General features: G+C 46.1%; 1 protein-coding gene across 1 annotated transcript in view; it reads left to right on the forward strand.

Moving 5' to 3' along the window:
* The window catches only part of Commd1 (copper metabolism domain containing 1), a 107108-nt gene extending 93976 nt beyond the window's left edge, over positions 1-13132 (forward strand). The window contains exon 3 of the mRNA XM_057771574.1: positions 12847-13132. Within this exon, the coding sequence (XP_057627557.1) occupies positions 12847-12954 (108 nt within the window). The 3' untranslated portion in view covers positions 12955-13132. The remainder of the gene's footprint in view (positions 1-12846) is intronic.
* The last annotated feature ends 1796 nt before the right edge of the window (positions 13133-14928 follow it).

Consider the following 14928-nt stretch of genomic DNA (forward strand, 5'->3'; position numbering starts at 1 on the left):
AGCTGGACAGGCCTGGCAGCAGCCTATTATCCTAGCATTTAAAAGTCACAGATGAGGGTTGCCCCCTGTGGGGGTGGGGGTGTGACTAGACGAGGTCACATTGGTGAATTCCAGACTCATCTAGAAATGCTGCGGAGTAAATCAAGTGATTGAGGAGCGGTGCAGCAACTTCTGCCTCTCACGCGTGTGAGCATGATTCATTCAAGCGTACTACATACACGCACTCACACATGCACACACACACACAAACACACAAGTAGCATGTTTAGATTCCTTCTTAACTCTAACTTTCAAAATGCTCCAAATGTATACTGACTTAGAAAGGTACCGGATCTCAGGGGTAATGCAGTTGTGGGGCTAAAGGATGCGCTGCCCTCTGAAGGTTTGACAGCTGGATCTGCCAAAACAACAGAAGAAAGGGAATGCATGTCTCTTAACACGCAGGCCACCGGGAGTCACACAGAGTGTGAGACTAAAAGACGACCAGACGATTGGGCCGTAAAAACCTTTCTCACAAGGGCCAGGGAAGACAGAGGTGTAGGCAGCTCTGGAGGAAGAAGCTGTAGAGGAACACGTCATTATAGGGACATGTGATAACTGAGCCTGGAGAACAGACAGTCTTCTAGGCCAGATTTCACCAAGCCTTTGGGCGTGGTGGCAACTCTTGGTTTTTTTCCTGGGAGTTAATCTTCTGAAAGATGGGCCCTTTAGGTAAGTAGAACTTCAAAGAAGCGTTTCTTCCGGTGCTCTGGGTCCCAACGTAGCACAGACAACCGAGAAGAACTGGTCTCTACGTCTGCAAAAGCATGTATATATTTCTGGTAATTTCCAGTAAGCCGTTATAGTCTAAGGAATAGAGGCTAGTAATATCTCTGGGTACCACATCTTCGTTGTTAATATGTTTAGATTTACCCTGCAGTGGATGTTAAATTAAACCCAACACAACTGTTGTAATGTATCTCTCAGAATCGGTCTCAACCCTTATCCCCTGCCCTGTAAGTCACATAATTATAGAAATTCTTATTAAAATGTTTTATTAGAGATATTATTTTATTTTTTGTGTTTGAGTGTTTGCCTGCTTGTGTGTATATACACTACATGTGTGCCTGGTGTCTGCAGAATTCAAAAGAGGGTCCCCTGAAGCTGGAGTTAGGGATGAGTGTGAGCTACCATGTGAATGCTTAGATCAGAACCTGGGTCTTCTGCAAGACAGCAAGTGCTGTTCTTATCCCCGAGTCACCCTTCTTTCTGAAGAAATTTCCTTTTAAAGTTCATATTTAGTATTTTACTTTTCATGGATAAAGATAATTTGAATTTTTCTCTTCAGATTTGCAGATAGAAACCGGAAGCAGCTGCTTGAGGCCCTTCCTCGCAGCTTGAAATGAGGGATACAAGAGGTTTCTTGTTTCTTTTTATTTCTCAACCCCCAGGGAGTATTTGATTTTCATTTGAAGATAGGGAAAAAGACAAATGACAGAATATTTGAGTTAATAATACAAAAATAAATAAATTTGATCCCAAGCCTCCAGGGCGGTATCTCCACAGTTAATATTGCAGCTGCTCACCCTTGCTTTGTTCCCTCTGTGTCTCTGACACAGACAGGGTCAATCTACCATGAACTGAAAACCTTCACTGGCGTTTTCTGAGGAACAGAGAGGGTGGGGATATCACACCAACGCCATGGGTGGGCGATGCCCTGGATGCCAGCTCATGTGAAGTTAAACTCTCAGTTCCCGCTTTTTCTATGTGATTGTTGAGTATTAGAATTATTTCTCGATTTGATTACAAGAAAAATACTTGAACTGGGTCTTCTCCCCTGTCTAAAGACTGACAGTGATGGCAGGCAAGAGAACAGAGTTGGGAGCTGAGCCCATAAGCAGGGCGTTGGCAGCTCCAGCCTGGAGCCCTGTTTGTTTGTGTTTCTGCCCCGCCACAGCCAGCTGCCACACCTCTGGTATTCTTCCACTAGCTGATGGCTGTGTGCTTCCTGAGTTATACTGCAGAAGGGTATCAGAGGCAGCCTTAGGCTGACTTCAGGCTGCCAGTGTACCTTGACCAGACTATATTGGAGAGTCCTAGAGTGAGTCAGAGTGAGTACTTAGCTTTTCCCTTTGGAAGAGAGAAACAGTGTATAACTAACCAATACCATTTTTATGGTGTTGGGTAAGATACAAATAAAACAGACAGGTGTGCTGCATAAGCTTACTTCTCGGGGAACCACTGAGTTACCTCAGAGACCTCAGCAGTAGACCTGTTCAAAACCACCACTGCAGCCATGCAGTCAGAAACTACAAACCAGTTCACCTTGAGACAGCTCTAAAATGGTGGAATCTTGGTTTAGATTTGGATTTAGGTTGGTGTGGCTTCAGAGCCCGTGCTCACTAGATATGGAATGTCTACTTACCAGATATGAAAGCATACAGAGAGCCACACACTGGCGGAGGATGTGGTAGTTATCAAGTTTTCTAGACATTCAGAGCAGGGATGGCTTGTTTGTCGGGTAGGATCAGGAAACTTCCTAAGGCTGTAGGAGTTGGGCTGAGATGCTGCTCAGAGCTGGAGAGCTAGCCTCACATGCACGAGGACCTGTTTGTTCCCTAGCCTTAAAGACAGGTAAACCATAAACAAGTGAATGGAATCCAGCTGTGTTCTTATTCATAACAGTGTATGTGCTGCCAGGTCTGTGTTTTGCACGGTCATCAGTCAAGCCTCGATTCTGTGATGAGACATGCTCACAGACGCTCCCTGCCCACCATCTTATCCTTGGCTTAGCTGGAGGATAGATGTGGGTCAAAGATGAAGGCTACTAAAAGTTGAAGCTCAGTTTAATACATTTGTCTTCTCACATTCCAGAAGTACCTGATCTGGGTTTTAATGACTAATTTGATTTTCTTAGATGACAAGACAGAATTGGTGATTTCTTTTTCCTGCTGATGGAAAACACCCCAGGTTCAAGCTGGTGTTCTGGTTCTGCTGGCTTAAAATTGACATGATAGGAGAAGGAATCTCATTCTAAAAGTTTGGAACTTGGGTTCATAGAAAAAGGTAGTCTTGTTTCTAGCTCTCCTGCTGATGATAACAGACATCTGTATAGTGAATCCTCCCTACCCATCCTACTCCGTTGGACTACAGAAGGAGCCAGAATAAAAAGCCATAGGAACTGAGCTTCCTTATAGCATGCTTTCAGCCTGGGTCCCATGCCCACATTAACTCTGCTGTGCCTTCTCCCCATTAAATGGCTGCTCTCATGCTCAGCGCTCTCAGACACAGGCAGGATGTGTCACTGCCCATCTGCAGCCTCCTCCTCTGTCTTTCTTTCCCTCCCCGCCCCTTTCTTCCCTCCTCTTCTGGATGGGACCAAACCCAGGGCCTTGTACTTGCTAGGCAAGTACTCTACCACAGAATTAAATCCTCACCTGAACTTCCCTTTGAGTCTTTATTAAAGTTAACTGAGCCAGAGACTAGCATTCAGGTGTGGATACACTAGTAACTGTCAATGGTGGAATTTATGTTATACATAAATGTATAAATATTAACTGAGATTGTGAAGTGACAAGTGTTTAGGTTCTAAAGCCAGCCAGTCAGAACTGAGTTTGCTTTGTTTGTTTGTTTGGCTGGTTGGTTGACTTTGAGACAAGGTCTTTCTCAGTAGCCCAGGATGATGTAGCCCAGGTTGACCTCCAATCCATGCCGACTCTCCCAGCCTCTTTATTGCTGGGGTCATAGGCATGAACAACTATGCCTGGCCAGATACGTTTTTTAAAATGGCTCTTCTACTTCTGTGGCTTTTCAGAAATTATCCTTTATCTTTCTATAAAATTGGATAAAATTATCCTCACTGATCTGAAATGAAGTATGGACAAGGCTTGGCGTTTTGTTGCTCATTCCAGTTACCATTTTCTTTCTTTCTTTTTTTAATATTTATTTATTTATTATGTATACAATATTCTGTCTGTGTGTATGTCTGCAGGCCAGAAGAGGGCACTAGACCTCACTACAGATGGTTGTGAGCCACCATGTGGTAGCTGGGAATTGAACTTAGGACCTTTGGAAGAGCAGGCAATGCTCTTAACCACTGAGCCATCTCTCCAGCCCCTCTAGTTACCATTTTCTATTATTTAAATATAAATTTGTCTCTCTCTGAACTTCAAATTCACTAGCGTTTTCCCACAATCCTCCCTTCTGCTATCTCTTTTTTTAGGGGGTAGCGGAATCACAGAATCTTATGTAGCCTAGGCTAGCCTTGAGCCTTCTGTGTAGCAGAGGATGATCTTGAACTTCTGATCTTCCCACCTCCACTCCCTCAGTGCTGAGGTTATGGGCATGTGTTGCCATCCCCACTCCCTACCCCACCCCCGTTTCTGTGTCTCTGGCAGTGAGAACCTGGGTCTCATGCGCCGCCGAGGCAAGTGTTCTGCCAGCTGAACTACATCCTCAGCCCTGGTGTTTCTTTCACTGCAGTTTTTCCTCTCTGCCAGGGGCCAGCAGTGAATCCCTGTGTCCACCCCCACAAACTTTTCTCTTTCCTCCACTTTTTCCAAAGCTTTCAAAGTCTCCTACATGAATGATGGTGGCCAGGAAAGGGTCTTAGTTCCTCCCTGGTTAGGAGCTGGCTGCCTTTGTCTTTCACAGTTTGTGAGTTGTGGACAGTTTTAAGTAAATGAGATCTCAATTTTTTTTATTACTTTATAAATAATACCAATCAATTTCTACTTCCTCCCCTCCTCCCACTTCCCTTCTGTTCCCCCATACACCTTCCCTCCTCCCCCTCCAGTCCTGAGAGAGGGCAAGGTACCCTGCCCCTTGGGAAGTCCAAGGTCCTCCCCCCTCTATCCAGGTCTAGGAAGGTGAGCATCCAAATAGAATAGGATCCCAAAAAGCCAGTACATGCAGTAGAGACAAATCCCAGTGCCATTATCATTGGCTTCTCAGTCAGCCCCAACTGTCAGCCACATTCAGAGGGTCCAGTTTGATCACATGCTCATTAAGTCCCAGTCCAGCTGAATTTGGTGACATCTTGAATTTTGCATGCAAATGGATGGAAATAGAAAACACTATCCTGAGTGAGATAACCCAGACCCAAAAATATGAATATGGTATGTACTCACTCATTAGTGGACTCTAGCCATAAACAAAGGACATTGAGCCTATAGTTCGTGATCCTAGAAAAGCTAAGTAATAAGGTGAAACCCCCCAAAACATATATAGATTCTCCTGGAAATTGGAAGCAAACAAGGTTGCCAGGCAAAAGTTGGGAGCATGGGGGTGGGAGTGGGGAGAGGGAAGGAGAGAGGGGGGAGTGGGGGTGGGGTGGGGAAAGCTTAGGGGAATGGGATGGTTGAGATGGAGGAAGGGCAGATATGGGAGCAGGGAAGGAGATATCTTAATTGAGGGAGCCATTTTGGGGTTGGCAAGAGGCTTGGTCCTGGAGGGGTTCCCAGGAGTCCACAGGGATGACCCCAGCTAGGACCTTGGGCAGTGGAGGAGAGGATGCCTGAACTGGCCTTGTCCCATAGTCAGACTGATGACTGTCTTGAATATCATCATATTCGTCCAGCAGTGGATGGAGATAGAGACAGAGACCCACATCGGAGCACTGGACTGAGCTGCCAAGGTCCAGTTGAAGAGTGGAAGGAGGGAGAATATGAGCAAGGAAGTCAGGACCATGAGGGGTTGGTCCACCCACTGAGACACTGTGCCTGAGCTAATGGGAGATCTCAATTTTCTATCAGTGGGATTAGAAAATACCACAGCCCATAAAATCCCTTATACGTTCTGACAGTTTCCCAGATTTGGTTCAGACAATCTTCTTTAGGTCAGATGGGCAAACTCTGCCAATTCTACGATTGTTCAGAGTAGCTTACTTCTGGGTTTGTCTCTTCGAGTTAACAGGGACTGTTATCGGATCAAGTGAGGCCGTGTGTGTGAAAGGTCTCCAGTCTATAGACACCACGTTGTGTTTGGACAAAGGCCCAGTGCCGACTGATGTCAGACACACCCTCAAAGTAGAGATAGTTTCCTCTCTGCCACCTCCACCCATTGCCTCCAAAAGCTTCAGCAAGCTGTGTGAGCTAGAGAGCCCCCATCTGACTTCACCCACTGTGGCAAGCCCTCGCTGTCCCTCAGACTCACATTTCTCTCAGAGGATGGTGTGCCAGAGCAAGGGTGTAGATTCGAACACAGCATGCGTGCAAGGTACAAGGCGCAAGATCTAAGAGTGGGAGTAGAAAACTCTTGTGTGCCGTTTTCTAATCCTCTTCCTGACAGCTTTTATTCTGGCAGTACTCACAGATTAAGTAACACTTCAAAATAAAGGACAGTAAGAATGTGGTAGCCCTGGTCAATCACAGAATGTCAGTGTGTGTGTGTGTGTGTGTGTGTGTGTGTGTGTGTGTGTATGTTTGGGGGAGCACGGTGTTGCTTTGTTTTGAGCTTGCTTTCTTATTTTGAATTAGCTATTAGAAATTCATATTTACATAATATGTTCAGGAAACTAGGAATTAAGTTTGAGATTGTTGACCTTATCATCCTATCATCTACAAATTACCAGATCCTTGATAAACACAGGACCTCTAAGCACTGGGGAGTGTAATGAACTCAATTGTGTCCCTCTAAATTCTATACTGAAGTTTATTTTGACCTCAAAAAATAACGATGTTTTGAAGAAAGAAGTTAAAAGGAAGCTAATAGGTGGGGCTGGAACCCAAAGTGTCTGATGTCCACAGCAGGGATGCCTTTCACAGAGAAGCAGTCAGGGGGAAGATGGCGTTAGGAGAAAACAGACCTTCCAGCCGACTGCTCTTGGGTTTTTAGCCTCCACAAGCTACAAGAAATCAATCCGTGCTGTGCGTGGCCCCCAGTGTGTTGTAGTGTAGAACCCTCTGCAGACTCACACAGGAACGCAAACATGGAGAGCTCCACAGACTCAATCCCCACAACCCTGCCCCTTTCCCCAGGCAACTAAAACTTTATCTCCCCACATCAGTACTTTATGAATTTGAAAATCATCTTCCTCTTGGTTGTTTCATCCCCTCCTTCTCCTGTCTGTGTCCTCTGGAGTAACAGAGAGACTTCTCTGCCTGTTTCCTCTTAGTCGTAAGTAACTCACGGCTGCCACACTGGAACCCTGGCGGCTGGCAAGTGCTGTTACTGGCAGAGAAAATTGACAATCCCTATACTTGGAGAAAATCTGCCCTCCCAGAATTAACTCAATTAATACCACTCCTCCTTCCTCCCCTGCCGAGGGATTTGTCGTTTAGTGCTCCTTCCCGGCTTTTCTTAGACGTATTGTGTGGTGTTTCCTGATCTCAGTCAGCACATTACCAAGCACTAGAAGTAAGTGCCACTTCATAATGCTTCCCCTCACCAGTGATGGTTGAGCTGTGCCGAATGGCTTTGATTTGGGGCAGAGGAAACAATCTCAATTCCTTGTATGTAAATATTACAGTTTGTCAAAGCTGTTTGCAGGTAAATTTGACCTAAGGTGTACCTCATCAGGAATGATGGTGCACCCCAATTTGAACTTCTAGATAAAGTAGCACCAGTCACCAGTCACCGGTCACCAGTCACCAGTGTGTTAAGAGTTTGACATTTGGTTTCTCACAGACTTCAGTGAAACTGCTCCTCCTTCAACTTGGTGGCTTTAAACTATCCAGCAGTTTTTCTTTGTGTGCTATGTCCATTGTTCTGTGAAAACTAGCTCCGCTTTACCCAAATTAACAAAATTTCCTCCAGGTTACACCAGAGCACCAAGCCAGGCATGATGTCACAAGCCCACAATCTCAGCACCTCGAAGGCTGCTACAGGAAGACTAAGACTTCATGACCAGTGTAGACCACGTACAAGATATTACTTTAAGAAGACTGGGCAGTGGCTCAGCGGTTAAGAGCGGTAGTTATTCTCTCAGAGAAACTGAGTTTAGTTCACTGCACCCATATCGTGGCTTATTGACGCCCTCCTCTGACCCCAGGCTTAAGGCATGCTCGTGGTGCACAGACAGACATACATATATCAGACAATACACATACATGAAAACGTCCTGAGAAAAGAGGCGATCTCCCACATCATCCTACAGTTCCAATGTTGGGCTTATGTCCGAAGGAAATGAAATCACTGCGTCAAAGAGACATCTGTACCCCTGTGTTTATTACAGTATTATTCACAATAACCAAGAAATGGAAACAACCTAAATATATGTTGGCAGATGAGTGGATAAGGGAAGTAAACATATCAATTATGGAATATAAGTCAGTCATAAAGAAAGAAAGAGCAAAAACCTGTCATTTGTGTTATCACTGGAACTGGGGTACACAATGTTAAGTGAAACAAGTCAGGCATGGGAAGAAAAGTATCGCCTGCCAATCAGAAGTGGCATATGAAAACATTCGTCTCAGCCGGGCAGTAGTGACACAGCCTTTTATCCCCAGTACTCTGGAGGCAGAGGCTGGCAGATCTCTGAGTTCAAGGATGGCTTGGGCTACACAGAGAAACAAAACAAAAACATTAATCTCAGGCTGGGGAGATAGTTCAGTGGTAAAAGTGCATGTCATGCAAGTATGAGGACCCGAGTTCAAATCTCCAGAACCCATATAACAGCCAGACACATAACGTGAGCATCTATACTCTCAGCACTCCTACAGGGAATTAGGAAACACAGAAGAGTCCCTGCATGCTGGCGGGCCAGCTAGCCTGGCGCTGCACACACGCACGCACGCACAAATAACACAAAAACAGATAAACATGGGCCCTGTCTCAAAACAAGATGGAAGGCTGGGGCTATGAGGCCCTAGGTTCAGTCCCCAGCACCTACTTGGCCGTGGAGATGGCTCAGTGGTAAAGGCACTTGCCTCCAAGCTGATGGCCTGAGTGTGAGACCCAGGACACACACAGGGGAAAGACAGAAGCTACTCCTGCAAGCCTCCCCAGCCTCCGTGTGTGATATAGCAGTGCCCCACCCTCAAAAGTACGTAAAACATTTGAGACAAGACTTCCGGAAGGTGAGGACTGACCCATGAGGTTATTCTGTCCCCTCCACACATGTGGCATGGCAGAGCACACCTGCACACGCACTGATCTCACTGTGGGTGTAGGTCACAGAAGAGTGTGCTGGGCTTGCGTCAGGTCCTGGATTCAGCACAGAGTAGGTTTCACAGAAGGTAGAGTAGTGATGGTGGACCAGACGCTGGAGAGGATAGGAAAGGGGAAGATGGGGAGTTTAACTGGTGAGCCCCAATCTCGGTGGGCTAAGATGTCCCACAGCTGAGCAACTGCAGACAAGACACTGCCCTTTCGAAAGGCTAGAAGGAAGGACTTTGGATGTTTCACCATTAAAGGAATGAATAGGTGCGCTTGACTTGATTTAAATATCAAAAATATGTGCAGATTTCAAAATGTCCCATGGCACTCTATAAATACGATTTTTTATGTTTTCACTATCAGTTAGAAGTAGAGTTAAAGGCCAGACGTGGTGGTGCACACTTTGAGCCCCATCTTTAGGAGGCAGAGGCAGGCAGATAGCATGGTCTACATAACAAGTTCCAGGCCAGCCAGGCAGCCAGTAAGGTACATGGAAGGACCTGAATTCAGTGCCCAGAACCCCTGAAAGAAAGCCAAGTGTGGTGGCGTGCTTGTAATCACAGGGCTGGGGAGACAGATGGAGGTGTTTGGCTTGCTGGCCGGCCAGCCTACTCAGTGAGCTCCGGGCCAATGAACTGCTGCGTAACGACTCCAGAGGCTGACCTCTGGCTTCCACACGCCATGTGCACATACACACTTACATATAGAAATCCTTCAATTATTAAAGAAAACTATATAACATAGCTTTATATATATATATATATATATATATATATATATATATAGAGAGAGAGAGAGAGAGAGAGAGAGAGAGAGTGTGTGTGGGTGTGTGTGTGGGTATGGCTCCCAAGATGGATCCTAGATCCTAGTGTCTTCACATATAATACTGAGTTAACACTGCAGCCGGCTCTCCCTGGAGGAAAACATGGGTCGTAGTCTCTTTTACAGTTTTCTAAGTATATATTTATTCATTAATAATTGCTAGTTTCCGGACTGTCATTTCCAAGGCCAAACGTTAAATAAACATGTTTGAAACTCAACGGTCTCAGGAAAACTGAATGAAAGATAAAAGTCTCTCAAATCTTAGATCTCGTATAATTTTGCCAAATTATGCCAAACATATGCCAAACTGCCCAATGTTTATGAAAAAAAGTAATTGCTTCTTTGGTTTGAAACATGGGAAGTCTCATTATTAACATGTTTGTATGTTTATTTGTGTCTGTGAGTGCAGGCGCGCGTCTGCATACGGATGCGCACACACAGGCCAGAAGAGGGTGCTGGGTGTCTGTTGTCACTGTCCTTGAGTCTGAGGCTCACTCTCAGCTGAACCGGCAGGAGTGAGCCCTGGAAATCCTCCTGTCACCTGTGACCTGGCCCTATGTCAGCGCAGAGACACAACCGCAGGCACGTGCTGGGATCCAAACCCCTGGTCGTCATGATTGTCCAGCTCTTAGCTCTTGGGTCATCTCTCTGGCCTCTGTTTATTATTTCTTTCTTTCTTTGTTTGTTTATTTTGAGAGGGTCTTCTGTTCCACGGGCTGGCCTCGAACTTGCTGTGTAGTCATGGGTGATATTGAAGCTGTAATCCTGGGATTACAGACGTGTTCCAGCATGCTGGATTTTACACATTCTGGGGATCGGACTGCAGTCTTTGTGTTTGCTAGGCAAGCAATCGTGCCCACCAAGCTACACTCTCAGCGCCATGTTCTTCTCTTGTTTAAACTTGTTTTCTTAGACGAAGACCTGACAGAATTCCTAAGCTCCTTTCCTGTCCAAGTGCAATTTTGAGGACAGGATTCCAATAGTGGGGAAACTGTTTTTCCTGGTGGAAGCTTCCATCCAAGAGGCTCTTCTGGCCCTCCGTGCTCCTTTCTCCAGGTCAGCGCTGTCAGTTTGTGCAGCAGTTCAGCAACAACAAAGTCGGTTTTCAAAGTCAACCCCCGAACATTCTTGGCAGGCAGCAGCACGGCTCTCCCTGTAAGGCTGCTTGCTGACACTCCTCCGGCCACTCCGGATCAGGGCTGGGAGCACCCTCAGAGAAAACCTCTTCCCTCATAGAAGGCCCTTTGTGGGCTCCTGTGGGTTAAACTGCGAAAATGCTAATAGGAAAAAAATGTTTACAAATAGTATTGACATTGATATTTTAAATATTATGTTCAGATACACACCCTGAAAACTTGCAGAAGCCATTAGACTTGGAGATTTATATACCTAATTAATGAAGGGTGATAAATAAAGTCACTTGGAACAGTCAGTTGTTGGAAGAAACACAATTATAGTTATAGGTTAATTTAGTAAGTTTGTATAATTTATGTCAACTTTTTATCTTCACCACCAAAAATTTCCCCCAGTCTTTATTTCTCAGTTTTTTGCTTTGATTGGATAGAAGAAACTTCTAGAAGGTTACTGTTGATTTTCAGTTACCTTCAACTCAAACAATGTCAAAGTAGATTCTTGGGGTAGGATGTTCTGATCTCCTTTAGTATTTAGAGAGGAAAAGGTACAGGTAAGAGTCTTAATCCCATGATTCTGTTCTTAACAGACAAAGGGCCACTAGGCATGTCACTTGACATACCTGGAACCTTAATTTCACTTTCTGGAGAGCAAGGCAGTTATAACATATAACCTCTAAGCGTTTATAGGAAAGTAACTCAGTAACTGTTCTTAAGGATAGAAAAGATTGACACTTTGGAATACCCATGTTTGCCCGTCTCTTCCAAGACTGTTTAGAGTTAGGGTTTATTGGGGCAGGAAAGGTTTCTGCCACATACTTCAGAGAACTGATTCAGACACTTACCTAACCCGAGGTTGACTCACCAATCCTGAGTGATTGGAGGCGATGCAGTGTGGGAGGAGATGCCTGAGGGAGGTCTTCCCTCACAGCGTGGGGTCGCCCCTGAGAACCATCTGCTGCTCTTTCAAGATCTGGTCATTTCTTAGATGCCTAGCTCTTCCCAGTGAACCTATCACGATTCCTTTTCAGCCGGAGTCACAGTTGGCCCAGACTAACTTGGTCAGGACTAATCACAGTTCTTTCATTATTATATAAGGTGGGGACAGCACGAACTCTGAAGTCGGCCAGGGCCGGGAGTTTAGTATGTGACTGTGCCATTTTAAACTTTTCAGATGGGGTCTAACCTTTCCTGCCCTCAGCTTCCACCCACAAAGTAGCAACACCTAAGTACTTCCCTTACATCTGTGCAGCGCCCATCAAACCCCGGCAGAGCCTCTCATAATGAGATCAAGTGGTACTCGTCCCTGTTTATGCTTGGGCTTCATCGAGGACACTGTGGTGTGGATTTGCTTTGCATGGTAAAGCATCACAGGTTTAAAGCCCGAGGCTGGTTCACTGCACTGGGGTCCTGGGCCTCTGTCAGGAGCTTGCTTATGCCAGAAGATAGCCGTAGCTGCACCAACTTACTTTCTGTTCCATCACTGTGAGGAGACACCATGACCAAGGCAACTTATAAAAGAACGCTTAATTCTGGGGCTCAACTACAGTTTTCGAGGCTTAGTTCGTGATCATCAGGGCAGGAAGCTGACAGGCGTGGCACTGGAGCTAGCTGAGAGATTGGCCTTTGTGTGAACGTTTGAACCCTCAGAGCCCCTTCCTGGGGACAAACCCCCCAACAATGCCACACCTCCCAGTCCTTTCCGAACAGTTGCTCGGCTGGTGACTAAACACACAGATAGATGGGCCTATGGCGCCATTCTCTTCTAAGCCGCTACGGCCATCTGGCAGGTTTCTGAAGCCCCCTCTGTGTTTTACAGGAATCTGAATTTCTGTGTCTGGAGCTTGATGAGGTTAAAGTCAAGCAGGTCCTGAAGAGACTGTCGGAGGTGGAGGAGAGCATCGGCGCGCTGATGCAAGCAGCCTGACGCGTGCGTGCAACTGGACGGAGTGTTGGAATGGAGTGTTCGTGAGCCTTGCCGCTGACCCTGTGACTCCTGTGTCCCCACTGGTGGTATCAACAGGCATTGCATACATATGCAAAAGTCTCAAAGAATAAATAAAAAACATATTTTAAAAAGTGACTTTAATAAAAAAAGAAAACCCCTCCATTTCAAATCTTGCTTGTGTCCTCTTGCTGGCTTCTTTTTCTTTCACATCTGCTCCATTGGAGAGGTTCCCACGCGTAAAGATTATGAGGAACAATTATAAAAAGCACTGATTACAAAGGAGGCTGCTGGGTAAACAGCTCCAGGTAAAGCTCTCCTTTACCGTGCGAGGAGGTGGGCAGGTCTAGGGTCTCACCCAGCACCCAGCTTGAGCCTGCCGAGATTCTTCTGGGACTGACTGATGGAGCCGAATTGGTATTTTATAAATCTAGAGGTTGGGTTTCATCTGAGTAGGGATACTCAGTTTTGTAAAATTACATTTATCTTCTGTGAATGCGTGTATACGGGTATGTGGAGAGGGCCACATGTCACAGCGTACCTATGGAGGGCAGAGGACAAGGAGACTTAGTTCTCCCTTCTATATTGTGAGTTCCAGGGCTTGAGCTCTGCTTGCCAGGAATGGCAGTGGGCACCTGTCTCACAGGGGCAGGTGTGCGCGTGCGCACACACACACACAGGAGAAAGACACCTGACATCAACCTCTGGCCTCCACATGCATGTAAATGTACATGTAATCACAGAGAAAGAGGAACTAGTCTAATGAGAACTGTTCTTGTGGCGAAGTATGTTAATGGACTTCCTGTAACTGAGGCAGAATGCTTGGAGCAGTCATCACCTCGGAGGGAGGGAGGGAGGGAGGGAGGGAGGGAGGGTTTCTCTCGGCTCTCAGTTTTGGAGGCTTCAGTCCACGGTCACTTGACTCCTTGTTTTGGGCCTGAGGTGAGACAGAGAATCATGGAAGCGAGATATAAGAAGCAAAGCCAAACCCTTCCTGCAGCCAGGAAGCCTGGAGAGACCGGAAATAGCAGGGTTCCAGGCTCCTCCAAGGGTGCGTCCCCAACGACCTGAGCTCCTCCCACCTCCTAAGGGTTCTTCCTTCTGCCAATAGTAACACAGGCCACTCATGGCCCCTTGGGGAAAACCAGGACCACCTCCGCAGGCAGTTACCAAACACCAGGAATATTCCAGCAAAGAAACTCTAATCCTGTGAGCATGTGTGTCATGTGATCCTGGCGCTCGGAAATCGTAGTTGTTTGGGGTTATGTGTTTAGAATGCCGTTCTCTTGGCCCATGGTAACCACCTTTCTGCTCTAAAACGTCTACCCCAGATCTCCTGCAAGTCCTTCCTCCTAAAGCAGCTAGGAGACACTTTCAAAGCTTCCAGTGTCCCCCGTGAACCGTCTGGCTCCCTTCCCTTATCAAAGGGAAGAAGTTAGGAAACAATGACCAGAAGGCTTTAGATGTTGCTCCCCCCTCCTCCCCTCCCCGAGCCTTTCAGAAAATATCTTCAAATGAATACTTAGAGTACATCCAGAATGGGTGTGTGGTTTGGGACAAAAAGCTCTAAAAGCGTCTTCTGTTTTCCCGGTACTCCCACGTAACCTAGAATGTAGGTAATGTGTCCCGCTGTGAAGTGGAGGAAAAGAGGGTTTCATCAGATAATGGGATTTCAGCCCTGGAAGGAAGAGTTGCAGCTGCCCCATTAGTGCTGACTCACAGGCCATGAGATCTGGAAGTGAAAAAGACCAGTCCGTGTCTGCTTACTGCCGTGGGTCGAAGCTCTGCCGAGTCGCCATGCAAGCAATGGCCGGACAAATGACATGAGCTTTCAAAGGAATTCTCCAAACCCTGGACCACTAGAAAAACTACTGTTAACGTACATAGAGTTTTCTAAAATATTTTTTTTGGAAAACAAAACTGATTCCTGAAGATGGTCTCCACTTTCAGTATTAC

This window comes from Chionomys nivalis, chromosome 6 (assembly GCF_950005125.1).
Source record: "Chionomys nivalis chromosome 6, mChiNiv1.1, whole genome shotgun sequence".
Classification (NCBI taxonomy): domain Eukaryota; kingdom Metazoa; phylum Chordata; class Mammalia; order Rodentia; family Cricetidae; genus Chionomys; species Chionomys nivalis.